Source organism: Pleurodeles waltl, chromosome 11 (genome assembly GCF_031143425.1).
Source record: "Pleurodeles waltl isolate 20211129_DDA chromosome 11, aPleWal1.hap1.20221129, whole genome shotgun sequence".
In the NCBI taxonomy this organism is placed as follows: Eukaryota; Metazoa; Chordata; class Amphibia; order Caudata; family Salamandridae; genus Pleurodeles; species Pleurodeles waltl.
The window spans coordinates 98351808-98371773 of NC_090450.1; the positions used below are offsets into that span (position 1 = coordinate 98351808).

The following is a 19966-nucleotide window of genomic DNA, read 5'->3' on the forward strand; positions in this document are numbered from 1 at the left end:
CACTCATTGCTGCCACAGACGACATTAGGACCATGCTCGACGAAGGGAAACAGCAGCACTCATCCTCCTGGACCTCTCCGCAGCTTTCGACACGGTATGTCATCACATTCTCCGCACACGCCTCCACAACGATGGAATCCGCGACAAGGCACTCAACTGGATCTCATCATTTCTCTCAGGCAGAACCCGGAGAGTCCGCCTCCCATCGTTCCTGTCAGAAGCCTCCAGAATCATCTGTGGCGTTCCCCAAGGATCTTCGCTCAGCCCCACGCTCTTCAACGTTTACATGGCCCCCCTCGCCAACATCGCACAAACCCACCACATCAACATAGGTTCCTACGCAGACGACACTCAGCTCATCCTCTCCCTCATGAAAGACCCTACAACTGCAAAGAACAACCTCCACAGCGGACTTCACGCCATCGCCAGCTGGATGGAATCAAGCCACCTCAAGTTAAACACAGATTAGACAGAAATCCTCATCTTTGGCACCAACCCCTCAACTTGGAATGACTCCTGGTGGCCCACCTCCCTAGGAACCGCTCCCTCAACCACCACCCAGGCATGCAACCTAGGCTTCATCTTGGACTCCACAATCAGCATGACTCAGCAGGTCAATGCCATCTCCTCTTCCTGCTACAACACTCTCCGCATGCTTCGCAAAATCTTCAAGTGGATTCCCGTCGAAACCAGGAAAACTGTCACCCATGCCCTGGTCAGCAGCCGATTGGACTACGGAAACGCCCTATATGCAGGAATAACAACCAAACTCCTAACAAAACTGCAAAGAATCCAGAACGCATCTGCCCGCCTCATTCTGGACATCCCACGCCGTGACCACATTTCCCCCCACCTCAGAGACCTTCACTGCTTACCAGTATCAAAGAGGATCACCTTAAAACTCCTCATCCACACACACAAGGCCCTCCACAACACAGGCCCAGCCTACCTCAATGACAGACTCACCTTCTACACCCCAACCCGCAATCTTCGCTCCGCCAGCCTCGCCCTCGCCTCCATCCCCCTCATCCAGAGGAAGATCCTTCTCTCACCTAGCCGCCAAGACCTGGAACGCCCCACTGCTCCACCTTCGCCAGACCCAAGACCTCTTGACATTCAGGAAACGCCTCAAGACATGGCTGTATGACCAGTAGCTCCCCCCCAGCGCCTTGAGACCCTAACGGGTGATTAGTGCGCTCTATAAATCCTTGATTGATTGATTGATATCCCTAACCACCCTGTAACCCTAAAAACAACCTTACCACCTCATATCCTTACCCACTCTTTAACCTGAAAAACACCTTTATTATCCAATACCCTTACCCACCCCTAAACCCTAAAAATACCCTGAACACCCAATACACCTACCAACTCGTAAACCCTAAAAACAACCTTACCACCCACTATCCCTACCCACCCCTGAACCCTAAGGGAACCTTTACCACCATATAACCTTACCCACCCTTAAACCTGATAAAACACTCCTACCCCCCTGTCCCCTTACCAACTCCATACCCTAAACCCATACTTACCAGCCAACACGCCTACCCACCACTAAAATGTAAAACTACCTGTAGATTCCTATACCCTTACCCACCTCTTAACCCTAAAAACACCCAACCTCACCCCTATGCCCGAAAATCATGGTAGTATTGGGGCTAAAATAGGGCAAAAAAATTTCATGCATTCATTTTCATAATTTCAGTTTACTGATGGCTACCACCACTTTTTCTCTAGTGATTTGCTCACCCAATTCCTTAGCTGTAATTTAAGCACCCTGTCTGCAGTCTGAGCCAAGACTCAACCGAGGAGACTTACAGTTAGATTGGGGTTTGATTAGAAATCGAGATCTGCCACACCTCCGCTTTTGTTGTGTATGCAGCCGTGCCTTCCCAATCAGTGCGTAATCTAACCTCATGCAACAGCCATGTGCAGCAGATTTTAAAGAGTAGCCTATGGAGTGAGGTGTGCATGTTTCCACAAATTGATAAACCCGATTTGACTCATCCATTTCTTAAAGGAGTCAGACTGAGCACCACCACCTCTCTGTTTACCCCTCAACATATTCTTGATCGCTCCCATCACTATACTGAGATCATCTTCCATTATTTTTTACCCCTCTGCTAAGTATATTATGTTTATAATGGTTTCTTTTAGAACACTTTCTTGCCTATCATTAGAAGTGTACACTAATGCAATGGTGATTGTGCACCTTTCTACTTCCATATATAGGCAAAATGACCTATCATGCACATCTCTTGTTGCCTTCTCGATTAAGCACTGTGTCATCACCACTCTTGTTTTTGTATTGACTAGATGGAAAATATTGCAACTGGAACCATTTACAGTTCTGCCTATACCGATCCTTTGTATGAAGATGAGTTTCTTAGAGAAGATACACATCACCTTTCAGGTCCTCAAGTTGTAGAGGACTGCAATCCTCTTGGCTGGGGTATTCAGGCTTGCACATTTAAGCCAACTACCCTAACCATTGGATGCATGCATCGTGTACTGATCCCTTCTGCTCCTGACTGCTTTCAATGATTTCGTCCCTTGCAATTAGAGTTGATATATGTTTCCCTCCTTGGATCCCCTCCTCACGCTTACAACACCCAAGAATCAGGACAAAGAAACAATTTCTTACTTGAGCACAGTGTATATGCCGACAGAAACTGAGATAACTATCTTGCTATTTGTGCCAGTATTAGAAGGCTATGTAACCTGAGGATTCTTGGCCCTCATTGGTAAACTCATCTCCTCCTCCATGGATGTCCTAAACTCTGCATGCTTAACAATCAATATAACATTTGCACCCCTCCCACTGTTGTCTCCAAACTTTCCTGATTGCCCCATGCATCTCCTTAAGTCTTGAGTAGACAGGTCCAAGTCACTACCTCTCCTTTTAATACATCTATTTGCCAGCCATGATCTCAGCTTGGTTTAGATTTGGTGATCAGTATTTGTTGACCAAAGGTTCACTGCATAGGTCACTGCACAACTGCTGAGCACCTGCTAAAAGACTTCTATCATCTTCTCTCTGTGTATCCTCAGAAAATTCTGAGCACTTTCAAAGATGTAATAGTTTGAAATTGTCCTTCCCAGGTGAACATCAACCTGAATAGGTAGTCCCATAAACACTTAAAGCTCATGCCTCAAAACTGTGCTATGATTGGATACAAAGTCTTGTGTATAGCCAGTGTTTTGCAGAAATGACCTGAAATATTTCAATTCTCATTCGATTGTATTAAAAGGGTTCAGAATCCCACATTCTCTATGTGATCTTTGTTGGCACGTAAAAGCGCACAATAGCAACAATATCTAAGGCCAGGTTACATCCTGATGTTATAGGGGCTGCTTTGTGCTCTCTGACAATTTCAGGTGGTGCTACTTCCTGCTCTTCCAGGATTGGATTGCTAAGAAGAGGCCCATGACATAGTACCTGGAGTCTTGACTCTGGATGGTGTGCGGGATTCGTTGTATGCGTATAATACTCTGCCTTAAGCAAAGTTCAATATCCTGGTATTTATTGTGGATTATGATGTTCTGCCCCTCCATAGCCAGCAAATGTGCATCAGTCTTCCAAACTCTTCAGCTTGCCCTTCTCCAGTGTTTCTACTCTGCCAGCTACGTCCAAGCCATCTCTATTTCTTTGAAAGTTGGTGCCCAATGGTTTTTGCTGCAGGGTTCCACTAGATTCTGTGGAGACAGGAAAAGAGCAAAGTCTCACGCACCCGTAATTTTACATGAATAGACTACACCTACCAGAATTAAAGACAAGGTTTGTAATTCCTGCTTCTGAGGCCTGACAAAAAGAAATTGCACAAAAATAACATATGTGACAGGTTCTGCACTTAAATGTGGAGACACCATTTGATAAGTCAACATATTCACTTTCCCAGAACTCCTACATCTTTTTTTTGGACAGCCTACATTGTCGCTGCAATCAATTGACTTCAGTTTGATGGAGTCATAGATTTTTAAGTGGCAACATAAGCCAACTGACTGGGATGGTAAAGTATGCAACCCTGCATGTCATGCAAATCGTTGGAGCATAGGTCGCCACATCTGGCCATTTGACAGAGATTTTCTGCCTTGCACACAGGTTGTCTTTATTTTGGGATGGCGCTTACCACGCTAAAAGGAATTGTGAGTAATTCGGACCTACTAGAAGGGTCATCTGCAGCTAAGGCTCTTACCAGCTATCAGTTGTCTGATTATTCTACCGCAAAATAAATGTACTTTTAGAAATTGGGCTACCTCAGGTCTGGTCACCCTACTTTGGAAAGCTTTCCATGGGGAAATGTGATGATTCACATTTTTCAGTCATGTGTAGATTTAACAAATATCACAATCATATTGAACCTTCACACTCTCTGGTAAATGATGATTATTTGATTCTTTTCTGATCTAGTCTGTGTTTTTGTCACCAAGGTAAAATGTTTCTATCAGTGTTGCTCCATCTTCCCTCTCTTTGTGTTAGTTTGGACTATGAATTTGGTCAACAGTCTCTGGTGTAACAATTTCCCTTTCCAGTCTACTTAAGTTTTAGTGTAGAATTGTATTTGTTAACAGTAGCAGGAGCTCACTTTTTTCCTAAAAATGCTAAGTGAATCTGAGCTCTTGAATATTTTCGTCCACTGCTGTATGCAAATGAACTATAATTAAAATTCTTATTTTTTTTAAATCTCGAAGGGTGCTTCCATTTGTCAGTGCCTTTAGGAGCTTTGGGAAAGTGTAACTATTTTGTTTCGTACAACAAAATGATCCATAAAATATTATTTATAACATTTTTTAAAGAATTGTTTTTAAAATCACATTTCTAAATGTGTGAATATTCTGTACTAAGGCAGCAACAACAAACTGCAGCTCATATAAGGTAAGTACTTATATGAACGTCCAAGTTTCACCTAGCTATGTATTTTCATAAATCTGTGTAGATTCATAGAAGCTACGTTGGCCTTCTACAAGCACTCATTGATATGAAAGAATAGTCTAAAGATGAAAGATAACCTTCAGTAAAGCGTTTTGGTTCACATTGCAAGGGAATACATCTGAGACTAGGGAAAAAAAGAAAAACATGAGCAAGTAAAGGTAAAATAGAATAAAAATAAGTGGTGTGCGTGAATTGTAACACAATCGGAAATATTACAGTAATAACAATTAGAACTAAAATATAATTTAAGAACTGGCAATCAGCATGTTTTTTTTAATCTCTTAACATTATATTTTGTGACAAATATATTTTATTTGCCTATTGGAATAAATCATATTGTTTTCCATTTCAGGGGAATATGTGTTATCTTTTGCAGTCTGCATTGGAAATGAGAAGATTATTAAACTTTTAGTTGAAAGTGGTGCTCCATTACACTCACGAGATAAACAAGGTGACAAAAATATGAATTACAAATCAAGCCTTATAGTGACTCATTTTCTTTTGGTAAACAATGCAGGTTTTGTAAGTATGGTAATATTGATAGAGTCTAGCTCTTCTGATGTTCTATTTAGGGCTGTGCCCAGTACTCACCATGTTTCTCATAATTACCTTGGTTATACTACTGAATTTGACAATGAATGGATGCTATATTTATCCTGTAGTTGCAGTCCCACAAACCTCAAAATGATCTGTTAAACTCACATTGCCTGTTAACTGCACCATCCAAAGTTAGAGTAATATTGCAGAATAACAAGTTATACTGATTCATAGTTTTTATTATTATGTGGAAATAGAAGGTTTCAACAAGACAGAGTTTGATAACTCGCACATACACAAACATTATCTGCCATTATCGACACAGGGGATTTGTAATTCCAGGCTATCGGACTAATCTGGTATTCTGAAATGGGAACAGAAATTACCACAGGAATCAATTATTGCAGCCAGTTACTCTGGTAAGTGCCCACTTAGTTGGCATTCCTCATCTACAAATTTCAAAGTCCAGTGAAGGGAAATCAGGGGTGCAGTATTTTCACATTACCTTTAATTCCTGATTATATTGGAAACTCCATTTTTAGCTGAATCAGAAATTAATACTAGTTGTCAAGGAGGCCTACATCTCAAATATTTAAATTAATCATATTTGTATCACCACAAAACTCACTGCTGTTGAAAGTAAATCATGGGTCAACAAAGTTCCATACACCTTTTGTTATACAAATAATATTCACTTATTCTTTAACCAATAAGTATATATACACGTAACATTTGCCTTACATCTTTTAATAGTTACCTTATGTCTTTTAATAGTTATTGGCTGACTCAAAGCTAACTCCTTAAAAGGCAATCCAGAAAAACAGAAATCCTGACAGTTGTACTACACGTCCCCTCGTACTGAGCTGGCTAGGAACTTAGGGGTTCTTATTGACACTCACCTATCATTTTAAGACTCAGATTGCAGCCGTGGTTGAGTCTGCAGGATGGATTTTCAGTCTGCCAAAATATGCTACTATCACCCTATACCACAACCAGCTGTAATGGTTACCTGTAATCATCTCTAAGACTTTGAAAATAGCACACTCGGGGTTCTATAAAACTGGACCCTCATACCTGCACAAAAGGCTAACTGCATTTTGCTCTCAAAGAACCCTAAGCTATCAGTCTGCAAATTTTCAGACCATACCCTTTCCAAAAGGAAGAATTGGGGTGGTTCTGCTTGCTTGGTATTAGCAGCCAAATATTTGAATGACCTTCCTTTTCCCCACAGAAACATTCCAAAGAAAAAACCTCTTTTGGAAACAATTGAAAACCCATCTGTTTAAGGATTATTTGATGCCGCTCCTTTTCTAGGCAGCTCTTTGCCAAGCGCCTGGACACTCTAGTAGTAGCTGTATGCTCTACGAAACATTTCATTAATTCAATAGACCTTTTTTTGGTTCAAGTCAACAATTAAGGTCTCACCATGAGTACCCCACAAATCCTTATCCCATTATCTGCCCGTTCAGGATTATAAAATCAGCAGGAAAAAGCAGGTCCAGAGTTCTTCACCTGGACATGTTGCTTTCCGTTTTCAGGCTGTGTGTGGTCAAAATGAGTGAAATTGTAGGCAAAAACATGCAGAAATTTGCAGGAAATCACTAATTTCCACATGTTTTTCCCAAATGTAATACTAGGGAATAATTATGCCCTCTCTCCAGAACTGATGATGCCTACAATGTCGTTGATTCTGAGGGAGGGGAGTTACGAGGTAGTATTCTGCGCCTCTTATAGGGCCCGATTAACTAAAGTAATCTAATCTAAATTTACTTGTGTAGATCTACTTACAAGTGAATCTAATACCACTCTCAAATGTAACCCTCCACCTTTTTGCTATTTATCATTTTCAAGTGGAGATTTATGCCTCAATGTAAACTTCATTGTCTCCGCTCCCAACAATTAGGAGGTGGACCCTCCTATGAATGGATTCACAAGTTTCAAATTATTACAAGTACCTTTTCACCTACTTGTGGAGATTACCACCACTGGGGTGGAGTTCTCCTCATGGGGCAATCTAGAGAAATGTAATACGATTTATTCATTTTAAAATGTGTATATAAAAACAGGAACATGAAAAAAAGTAAAATATGTTATATTAACCTGAAACAGATAAAATAAAATGTTACATCACATTAACTCCTTAAGCTAAATGTGTATTAAATAATAAAATAATTTAACTATGAATTTATTGTATAAATCTTCATTTCTAGAACATAATTTAAAAAATACCCACCCTTGCTGACATTTTTATTTTTGTTCAATTGTAATATACATGGTAAAATATCCATGTAATTATTTGATTTAGGTATGCTTATATTTTTTAATAATAAGTAAAAGGTTTATTTTAATATTTTGTTACAATTTTAAAGTAAGTTTAAGTGTAAATTTAAAAGGTCAGTATTTAACTATACATCTATACATATAATTTCAAACAACATTTTTTATTTATATATATACACACACACACACACACACATATATATATATATATATATATATATATATATATATATATATATATGTATAGCGTTACTTTATGTCCTGCTTTCATTTGTGGTGTTAGTTTACGTCCCTGCCTCCATTGGTATCTGTGGAAGTGTGTTGTGGTACCAGTGGTTGGCTGAGCTTTGGGTTTGACTTACTCCAAGACTTGGCTGAAGTACACAGCACCATTCAGCCTGTAATAACTTTAGAAGTATATTTTGTTAAGTGCCATTGTCTTACTCTTTTGTTGGTGTGTATTTGTATTAGCATGTCCCTTCAAAACCCTCCTTCATTTTCCTTTAATCCCACCCATAGGGGAGAAATTATTTTTCATTTTCCCACCACTCCCACGCCCCTCCCCCCACATTTGCTATAGAATATTTATTTATTTTCCCTATATCTTTACAATGGTGGAAGAGATCTCTGCACAGAAAAGATAGTAGAGGAAATAATTTCCCTAGGTGGAAAACAGCTTCTACACATTGCAGCCAAAGCCAAATGGAGGGCCTTTGTCAGGACTTCATGGTTGTGTACGGAGGATGCTATTAAGATTGCTTTAGCTTTAAATTTTAGAAGATACAATTATCAATAATTCTGAGCTTTGACTGTGTCTCCAAAACTGCATTTGTGTAGAAAGGAATGTTTATGCCACGGCATCGAGCTATAAATAGAAATACATCTTCACATGGTTACAATCTCTTGACCATAGCTTGTACTAAGTAATCTTTAAGGACTAGTATTTCGGGTAAAAATATGGTGGATTTTGTGCTTCTGTACAAAGGCAGAGAAATTAAAACTATGTTTATCCTGTTTTTCAAAGGAGGCAGATAGTAATTATGAAAATGTTGGGATTACTTACCGGTACTTTACATTACTTCAATATCTCCCCTCCCATATCATCACTTACAACATATCCACCATTGCACTTTCTTCCTTGCGATCCCTTTTTCATAAGGACAGGGTGATTGTGTGTGCGAAGGACACTCTTTTGATGTTTTCCCTTAATAGGATGAGCCTCTTAGTGAGAGAAAGAGAAGGTGAGTGGGACGTTTTTGTTTACAAAACAAAAGCAAGGGTGTCTGTAATGTTGTTGCTTCCTCATAAAGAATGGAAGGAGGAAAAGAGAATAAGGAGGAGCAGGACTAGGGGCCATGAATATAAAATACAGAAAATTGTAGGAAAGTGATATCATAGACAAAATCTAGATGGATAACATTTTGAAAGGTAAGAATGCATAGATTTATAAGCTTAGCTCCACATCTGTGCACCTTGATGATATACATGTTGTCAGGGTACATAGATGTAGAATTAAGAAGAGTAAATCTATACTTCCCTATATGCATTTTAATACTTTGTGTCTTGATCTTTAGTCTACGATATTAATGTGCCAAGGTATTCTTGTACTCGGTATTCAAGTCTTCAGTCGGAACAGGAAGTTATTGGAAACGTGTGTAAAGCAAATGCTTCACTAAGTAAATTGCTTCAATGTTGAGTTATGGTATCAGAGAAAAATGTTCCAAATTGTTATAGTGCATTGAAGCAAACAGAAGTTCATCAAATTTATGACACCTGTTTTCAAATGTTCAAATGATTTAATGACCATAATGTTCTAGGGGGGGTCTGCAAAGTCGGTCCTGGAGAGCTGGGTCCATGTCAGATTTTTAGCATATCCACATTTAGAAAAAAGATGTTTCAGAAATCTACATTTTTCTAAATGTGGATATGCTAAAAATCTGGCATGGACCTGGCTCTCCAGGACCGACTTTGCAGAACCCTCTAGGCCAGAGGTCTTCAAACTTTTTAATGCCGCGCCCCCCCCAGTTGAAAAATAAAAATCATTGGACCCCCCTCAGAATTTTTCACAATTATTTTAGAAAGATGGCAATGTTTAAATAGGTCTAAACCTATTTAAACATTGCAGTTAAGTACTGTTACCTTTTTAAAACTGCAATAACAAGCTTCTGCTTAAAACAAAGGCATGTTATCTGTATAATATTTCTTTTGGCCAGAGTTTGGCGCCCCCCCTAGGATCACTTGAGGCCCCCCAAGGGGGGCCCGCCCCCCAGTTTGAAGACCTCTGCTCTAGGCTAAAGCAAATGTGCTGAAATGTGCTGTAAATTAAAAGCATTTTAGCGTGTGCTGTAATAATGGAGACGCTTTGAATAATCAAAAGAGACCTCTATGCTGTTATATAGTATGTTTCTTTTGAATGTTGTTGTTACAGTGAAAACCGTTTATTAACACTCCTAAATTATTAATAAAATAACTGAAGTGGCAAAACATATGATAAGGAACCACGACCAGCATTTTCTGGCTTCCACTGGAATATGCGGGAATAGGGTTACCATACACTTTTTGCTAAACTCATATGTTGAGTCACTACCGCCAGCTGAAGGCTGCTGGTAACAAAGTGGAATACATATGCACAAAAAATTGTGTAGCTAATTATTGCTAATTGTTTCTTATTTGTTTCATCCTCGCCCATAACCCTGAGAAAATACTGTGTCCTTTAGTGGTATTACTCCTGGAATAAAAATTAGATCACTATAATGCCTGTATAACTTCCAAATTTGTGTGTATGGAAACAGGACAATGATACCAGAATTAACTCATATTTTTGTTATGTCTTCTTTTTGTCTCTAGGAAACACTGCTCTCCACATGCTAGCATTACATCCTAATAGAGTTATGGCTTGTAAAATCTATGATTTTATGATTTCTCTCATTCCATGTGAAATAATTTTACGTTTGGAAAAAATTGAGAATAATTGTGGGTTCACCCCTTTAAAGCTAGCCGCAAGTGAAGGAAACCTTAAGGTATGTACAGCTTAAATAACCATAGATGTATTTCTATATTGCGTTTGCGTCTGTAGTTTCTCTATGTCATAATTCTTCTTATAGGTTTTACTATAACCCAGTAAATGGAAGTCAAGTGGTAGGCAAAGAGTCGACCTCCGAAGGGTGCAGTATTTTTTCATTCATGCAAGGCGTCAACAAGGAAAGAACGAGATGCAAGAGAGGAGAATTAATATTGCAATCTCTCAGGAGGTGCAGCAGGGGAAGAGAGGAGTATAGGCAAGACAGAGGTGACTATAGTGTCATGCATGGACCATTAGCATGGCTCTGGTGTTATCATATCCGTAAATGTTTGATAGTTTATCCCATTAAATAAGGAAAGTTAGTAAAGGTAGCTAGGCCACCTCTTCTAAGACCTCTGTCAATCACTGCATGTGCCAGTCCTCTACCACCGCTGAACCTCACCACATATACTGGTGAGGAGGACAAAATCCTCCAAGGGAATTGCCACCCACTCCCTAGTACTCCCTCCTGATTGTCCAGGGTGTGTCAAACTGAGACACTCTAGCAGGGAATGTCCTTGATCGGCTACTTCAATCCCCTTCCAGATTTGGATTTTTACTGCTCCCACATCCTAAACAGGAAACCACTGAACAAATAGACAAATTGCATGCAAGTCACTCAAGGGTGATCATTGAAAAAACTGCACTCCATCATCCTAAGAGAGCCAGACATGACGCTCCCAAATATGCTTTCGCCACACAAGAGCAGCAAACATCAAATCAACATTATCCACATTCTCATCAAATCTGAACCGGTTCTGAAATTATCACTTGCATATAAACTACACACCATGAAGGTCAGAAATTAGTATCAGGACAATGTGAAGACCATTTCCCTCCTGCATGATGTTGCCCAGTAAAAGGAAAAAAGTTTGGAAAGTTGAGAAATTAAATAATTTTGCCACAGTTGCTCAAGTGCTATGCACCCTTCTTGTGCTGCTATCACTATTGAAAGCACCAAGTTCAGCCAGTGGACACGTGGAACCACTGACCTAGCACTTTACAATATGGATGATGATAAAGCCAATGCCTGCCAAGGGCTGAATGTAATGACCTCCCAGATGACTTGGTTCCGAGGAAATGACAACGCTCCTCATTAGCCACCTTGATCATACACAATGCATGTGAAAGGACCCGGTGCTTCTGGAGAGGTTTCAAAACCTTACTGAAGGAAAGATCTTAGGCCTAAAAAACTCCCAGTGAATGCAGAAAAGGAGACAGGCTTCAAGAAAAATTACCACAACAGACCTGGAATAACAGGACTTGAGGTGTAGAACCGACACATAGAGATTTGAACATGACAGCTCCTTATATACCTAAGAAAATAGTAAATGTCCACAGGAATTAGGGTATGGGTGGACGAAAAGATAAGGTGATGACAGTGGGGTAACAGGCCAATGAGCATTATTAGCCAGCAAAATGCTAATATGAAAAGGGTCCCTGTTCCTTAACCCATCAATATTGATTCAACCCACTATCCACAGCGTGGTAGTGCCTGCAGGTTTATTCCTACAGTATGGTAAGACTTGTCACCATGACAGTAGAGCCAAGATTTTACCAGAAGTAATTACTATCACCAAGATGTCAGGTCTAAAATTATCCAGAGGGTGGGCACCATCAAGTCATGCATGGCCTCAGTATGCTAGCAAGTAACAATGTAATGCACATTTCAGCGTTGTGCTAAGAGCTTGCACCAATATATCCTTGGTGTCTTAAATATGCCAATAATTATTATTATTCTGAAAGGCCAGGACTGTCCTGGATGAAAGCACCATTTTTTATGCTATGAATTGCTACATTATTCTGTGAATTACCACCATTATGTCTCTCAACTTGGCTGTGTAATCAAGTAACTTTTTCCTTGTATTATTTTTTATTTAAGAACTTCTATATAATTCTTAACATTTCATTTGAATCCATTCCAGAGCAATAAAAGGTGGATTCTAAGAGGTGGGTTAAATCGTACACGCTATTGGGAACAAGATCTCCAGGTCAAAGTGATGGTTCAGAAAGTCTTTCCTGGAGCAATATCAAAGTTATCTTGGAGAAAGTGGGACCTCCCCCCAGATTGGGAAAGGGCATCCTATCTTGCTTAATTGAATGCTAGCTATCTTCCGGCAACTGAATGCCATTCTGCCAGCTTGCAAAACGTTTTAACCATAGTGTTACACATTTTATTTTTGTACTTTGAATTCTTTGATTTCATATCATATGTTTAACCATGAGTGTGTAATGTTCTGATGATGCAAGATTTTTATGCTAAACAGATGTGTCACACATATCCTTTTTACACATTCAATGACAGTGACATTAAAAACTGAAGTAGGGAGTAGTTAGGGTACGTACACTTTTAGGGTAAAGATCTTTTAAAGATGCAGCAATCGTTTATTGTTTAATCCAAAGTCAATTGCAGATTTCAGGTTTTGAAAGCTTTCAGTGGGTCAACGGGCAAGCAGGAGTTACAGGGCCCAACCGTGGTGGTTGAGGCTTTTTACTCCTGAAGTCCTGGGGCCCGCCTCACTATGAATCCAGCTCTAGTGGACCATGCTTCCCTTCTGCACCTGACTCTCAGTTAGGTAGCGTCAGATAAGAAGTCAAGGCTCCATTGGGGGGAATGCAGATAGAGATCAGTGAACACGACTCATAACTCAATGTGCAAGCAGCACAAACAATAAATGAATGTCCAGTCAAATACCTGTTCTTATATAAAAAGAAGTATTTTAATTCTAACTCTACACATGCAAAGGTAAACGGCATTCAGAACAATAACACCATAGCCCTTGAGGGCAAGGCTATAGTAATTTTCAGGGCACTCCCTCCCCTAGTAACTTTAGTGCAACAAGTTTGATGTCATTCATCATTCATTGATGGCCATATCCAGGACATACTCAAGAGTTCTCCCCTCTGACTCCTTTTCGAAGTTTAGTCACAATAGTCTATGGGGTCGCAGTATCAATCGCAGTATGTCGCCTGGGGTCCCAAAGGCCCAGTTTATGGCTTACCCTCTCTGAGGGTATGAAACCCCTAAATGGCGCAGCAAAGTCCTTCCCCAGATCGGCAAAGTCAGGCTGTGGGGGGTCACAAGCGGCAGCACCGAGCAGGTGCAGGCTCTCTCCTCCGAGCCTTTCTACCAGCTGGTTAAAATTATCAGGGTTGTTCCCGCTCTGGTGATCACAAGGTAAGTCACACCTCCCTTTGGGAGGTGGAGGGGCTGATCTCCCTGCTCCAATGCGGTTCCAGTGATGTCCTTTAATCATCCTCTTCCTTCGGTGCAGTTCGCTTTGTTCACAGTAGCAGTTTCTTGCTCCAGGGCGATGGCCTGAACCCTTGGCCTCAGTGTCTCCATCGGCCACTCATGGCATGTGCGGTCATTGCCACAGCACTCAGAAGTCCAGTCACACTGACCTGGCATTGATGTTCATGATGGCCCCTTCTGTGGTACACAGGGCCACCCACCAAGAGGTCATGCAGGCCTGGTGCCCTCCATTCAAACCTTGCTCCTTGGCGTAGTCCACAATGGCCTCTCTTGGCACACTGAGGTTCCTGAATGAATCCAGGACACTGGGTACAGACCGATCGGTGCACAGCGGATTACTCACACTTTGCACACGGAGTCCTTATGATGAGGCTCACCCCTGAACCTTGATCCTTCCAGCGCTCTCTTCTTGGTCACAAGGCACACTGGTCTTGGTGAGGTCGCAGGCTGTGGTGCTCCAGGCTCCATTGCAGGTGGTCTTGGTTTCCCTGGGTGATGTCTCCTCACCCATCAGAGAGACTATCAGGCCTTGATGCCCAGTCCTGGTCACAGGCACAGGCAGTAGTCAAGCAGAGCTTTCCCGTCCGGCTGCTCGGCAGATGGCAAAGTTTGGGTCTCAATCTCCCCGACATATAGTCCTTTTCCCAGACACAAAATGTAATTTAGTGTCTGAGTCTTTGTTCTATATTGGTGTTCTGCTTCTTTAAAATTGACATCTTTACCATTTCCTCTTCCTCCTGAAGGATGTTTGTCACAGCAGGCAGGACTCCAAAGTTGATTAACCCACAACAAGATTCATTGCAGTGGACAGAGTTCTCACCTGGATATCAGACACAGTGATATGTGCACCAAAAGGGTAATCCTGGGTACCCAGCTCTACTCTTTATTGCTTCCCTTAACAGCCCCATCTCTCTGTTCCTGAGAAGTGTCCAGGCCCCTTCCTTGTGATCTATTATTGAATCTAAGAACCCTTTGAAATGCACGGAGAGACCTTGGCTCTCCCATCCTCCAGTGCATGTCCCTCCCAGTTTACAGGGATGCAGCAATACACAAATCGATATGGGGGGATTCTACTACTCCTTATCTTTTCACCAGGCATGTTTGGGCTTCCCAAAATGGAACCCCAACCTTCTCCATGAAATGTACCAGACAGAAACACTTGTACTTGTACACTTGTACATCCACAGCACATTTACTGCACAGCAGTTTTCCTCATGTATTATGCCACCACAAGTATAACTACATGCAGCAAACGCATTCAGTCTGAGTACACTGGTGCAATACAGAAAGGCTGCAGTATTGAACAGAGTGTGTGATTTCAAAAACACACACTGCCAGCACACTCATATTTACTATGCACACACTGTATCACACTTCTCCCCTTGTGTAGTGCACATCTTGCAAGCACACATACACTAAGCACATGTTTCCATCACACACACACTTCCACATCTAACTACGGTGGGCCGGGGTGGGTTAATCACAAATCAGTAGAACTTTCAAGAGGTAAGTGAGCCTGTAGGCCTCATTCCAGTGACACAGGGTAAAGAGGTCCTGTTCACTACTACTGGCCACCACCCGGTATGCTGCCACCACCGTGCTTGTGCTGATTTACAACTGGTGAACTTTGGGCACCACTCCCATTCCAACAAGACTTCAATCTGAGAGACAGGCCTATGTAATTGCACAAACACATGATCTGGGTTAGCCTATGACAAACAATCAGCATTAGGGGTTCAGACAACAGCACAGTTGGGCATTCATGGAAGGATCCACGTCTCTTACCATGTATTGGACTTTTCCGTCCCAACACACCATTCCCTTCAGACATCCTCTAATCTAATATTGGATTGACACAGTCAAGCCACTTATTCTAGAATCCTTTCATCTGCACCTATTGTGTTTTGTCTTTCTTTAGTGTGGTACATAGGACCACTTCCTGATTAAAGGGGATTATTGTATCTGCACATTATGCTGGCTACAGTGAAGGAGTGTCTAAATACAACAATGTCCGATTAGAGTTAAGTTAGTTTCAGTAACTTTCCTTTCTTTGTGATTCCCATATTTGTGGTCACATCCTGTATTGTTTTAAATTGTTGACCCTCTTTGGGCATTCCAGAATACACTAACTAGGTATTGACAGATTTCAAAAGGTGTTGGCAACTGATACCTAATTAGCCATCATTGTATTTAGACATTCTACACCCCAGTCGTATTGGTCTTACAGGTTACTCCTGTGGTTTTTTGATTACAGTGAAGGAGTGGCAGTGCAGCAAGGACAGATGGTTGATATTAGCCAGTATGACGGACTTTTGAGTTTGACATTCACTACTGAATCAGGAAGTGGTCTCCAGTCCTCAAGTTAAAATCCTGCATTACAATTTAGTCCTTCGTTGAAAGTAAAGGATTAAATTCCGAACCATGTGAAGAATTAAATTTGCACAGCGATTGGATTTATGAGTTGTGTGATATGCATGTATATATGTGGTCATTTTATAGCACAAACCCACTCAAAAGGAAGTGGAGCACCGCACAGGGTCAAAGGCAATCATAAAGTGATAATTCAGAGAAGAGTCAGCTGGTTTGTGGCTGGTTAATGTACTGTGATGTAGTATTCTTCAAAGAGGTGCATCTTCAATTCAATTCTTTCCATCACAATTCATGTCAGTGAGCCAGGTTTTTACTGTTCCTTGTCTGTTTTTGTAGGAAAATAGGATGAATTCTGTCTTTGCTGGGTTGAGCTTGAGGTGGGCACAGGACATCCAGGTCTGGACGATCTGGAGGAGGAGATTAAGGCCTTGGATGTTTGAAGCAGAGGACACTTTGAAGTAAACTTGTGTGTCACAGGGGTGTGGAATTCCTATAGCCTGATAAGATGCACAGGACATATGTTTTCATGTTTATTTTGTCCATCGGACAAGTAGGACAACCCGCTGATGCACAAACCCTTTGGCTGCCAGTTTACAATACCACATTATGGAGCTTGAAAGGGAATTGTCTGCAGTTGAGGTAATATTTGTGCCCATTTGTGATTGCTGATCAAGCTTGTATTTATGGTTTATTAAAGCAAAGCCTTTATTATTATGGTGAGCACCCTAAATGCGTGTTATAACTTCAGACTGCAGTGCTTACAGTGGTTCCAGTAAAAAAACATGTGTACACATGTTTGCAAAGTTTAACAATATGAGGTTACATGTAATGCTCCCTAAATGCTCTCTGATTATATGCAAATATTTACAGAAGTTTGAAGCAAGATTGATGATTATTTGCTTTCAAAATAAAATGTTCACAAAAAATGCAACTAGGAAAGAAATGTGTCGAGAAATTACTGTGAAATTTTAGGTAAAACTTCTTTAAAGCATTATTCAGTAAAACGTTTTGATGCATGGCACTTTATCCCAAAAATATCCATAATGGAAAATCGGTGAAACCAATTTCAACAAAAGTATGGGAAACATGAAAATAAACAAGCATTGGCAAAGCCAATAGGTCTGACATTGGTGGTTAGTCTTTTAGTTTTGTCAATATGTGTCTTATTTTGACATGGCTTTTGTAAAACTTCATTGTTGTGGGAGCTGCTGGGCCCTCACCATTGTAACAAACATTGGCAAAAAGCAAAAATATTTGTTGGTCTCGAAAAGCACACATTATCTCAGTAGTTTCTGGCACTGAACAAAACTACTTTGTATGCTGATACGCTCCTTGTGAAAGAGAAAATTGCTATCACTCACAGTGAAGCCAGCCGATAGATGGATAGAGAGAGAGGGAAGTTTAATAAAAACAAAAGGTCAGATCCAATTAGGGGCCCACAAAGTCACAAAAGTGCACCCATTTTATATGTCTTTGCATTAGTGCAGATTTACATATTTCATGAACTCACAAGACTTTACAGAAGTAGACCAGAAAACCATACTCCTAGAAAATATTTGTGAACTGTATTTTAGCACGAGCAAATATGCATGTGTAGATTTGCTCATGTGAAAATATGTTGGATGTTTACAAGTTCACTTTCACTCCAACCACTTTTATCCCCATCCCTGAAAAAAGTTTTACCTCTGCCCTTGTCAGGAGTAAATTTCCAACCTTTCCCAGCATGGAAAAAGATTTGAGAAGGGCTGGTGAAAACCCATAAAACATGCAGGTTAGTAGGTTTGCACAGACTCAAAAGGGCATTTTAGCTCTGGAACGTTTGCTTATTGCTGCCTCTAGCCCCAGTATGTAGATCTGCGGAAAAGTGGCAAAATAAGGCAATTGCTAGTATTCAAGCTCTTCTATAGTATTAGCCCTAGGATAACCAGAGAGGCTTTTAATGTTGCTCCTAAATAATGAGATGTTTGCCAAAGTGTCTTGACGTTTTACATGGCACCAAAGGGACAAGTAGAGTTTTTTTACAGGGCAAGTAGATTTATGAAGGAACATGTCCCATGCACAAGTAAATATTTTATTAAATTCCACCCCCTGGTGTCATTGGCATATTAGTTAACCCTGCTACTTTTACAGTGCATGGAGGACCAAGCTGCTCCATGTAGAGGATAAAGACAGAAGAGGCCTGGATGGAAATCTGGGGGACACCGCAGGCGATAGAGATGTTTTGGGACCTTGCAGTACCCATGTGAACAAACTCATAGGTTTTGATAATTATCATACTGTTACAGTTTACCCCTGATAGATTCCCACAGGTAAAACCTGCAAAAATCTATAATAAAATGGCTCATGAAAAGGCAAAATATGTGGAATTTGCTGTGTTAAATACAATTCCATATGTTGCAACTCATTTTCAAGTTGGAAATTTGGAATTTGTGGGTAAGTTATTTAATGTACCCAGTAATCACTGGGTGCAGTAAAAAAAACATCCAGTTCGGAATTATGACTGCTCTGCAGGTTTCAATAAACTCCAGGCATCTTGCAACCAGTCCTAAATGAAGATGCATCTAGAGGGCTATACGTAAGTTTGGATCTACATCTGACCTGAAATATGCACTGGGACCATACCTTTTTAAATCCTTAGAGGATATACCCTGTCAAAAAAGATGTGGCATTGCTAATAATAACACTATTACTTATTAGTGATCTTCATATACCGAAAAATGGATGAGGAGATAATGATAATTCTGCCCTCATCGATAAACATTATTTTTTAATATTCTGCAGCCAAGTGCCTGAAATATGAAGGCCAGGAACCCTCTGACCTGTATTGAAAATGATGGGCAATGTTGTGTGTGAGCTACCCAAGTTTTATAAAAGGGTTCTCTTGCATTTGTCAGTGAAGTGTGTCCCTTGAAGAAATGCTGCCATCACAAAAAAATATACAGTACATATATATATATAAATATATATATACACATATTTATATATATGTGCACATTTTTAAAAATTGTCAGATTAAATCTTTATCCTTAGCACAGTTTTCTGTTGTCCTGTTCATGGTCCTCTCGATTTGTCCTACAGATGTTTGAGTATTTCATGGAGAAGAGAAAGAAGCCATACTGTGTGTTTGGCCCTGTATCATCCAGCCTTTATGACCTCACCGGAATTGATTCCTACGACGACAAGCAATCGGTTCTGGATATTATATGCAGCAGCAAAAAGAATGATGTGAGTTGTTTTGAATTCTATCTTGAGCTCCCCTCATCATGCTACCAGTATTCTGCATGCGTATAGGTTTGCATTGCCACTCGTAGGCCACTTGATTACATTGTAATTACATTTATATAGAACCTACAATCCCTGAAGAGTCTTTGAAGCACTTTGATCCAATAAAATCAATGTAAGCCTGGTACTCAATACCTGTAGGTACCTGTCCATTTAAAACACTAGTCTAAAGGTTTTTCTAAGCTTAATATGGGATGATTCAAAAGGAGGGCGGGCTAAAATAGTAGTTGCTGAAACATCTGGAATG

At 40.5% G+C, this 19966-nt stretch overlaps 1 protein-coding gene across 2 annotated transcripts in view; it reads left to right on the forward strand.

Moving 5' to 3' along the window:
• LOC138265473 (transient receptor potential cation channel subfamily V member 6-like) overlaps nucleotides 1-19966 on the forward strand; it is a 298739-nt gene that overhangs the window by 121594 nt on the left and 157179 nt on the right. For both annotated transcript variants that reach the window (XM_069213213.1, XM_069213215.1), the window contains 3 exons: nucleotides 5286-5384; nucleotides 10598-10770; nucleotides 19516-19662. In XM_069213213.1, the coding sequence (XP_069069314.1) occupies nucleotides 5286-5384; nucleotides 10598-10770; nucleotides 19516-19662 (419 nt within the window). The remainder of the gene's footprint in view (nucleotides 1-5285; nucleotides 5385-10597; nucleotides 10771-19515; nucleotides 19663-19966) is intronic.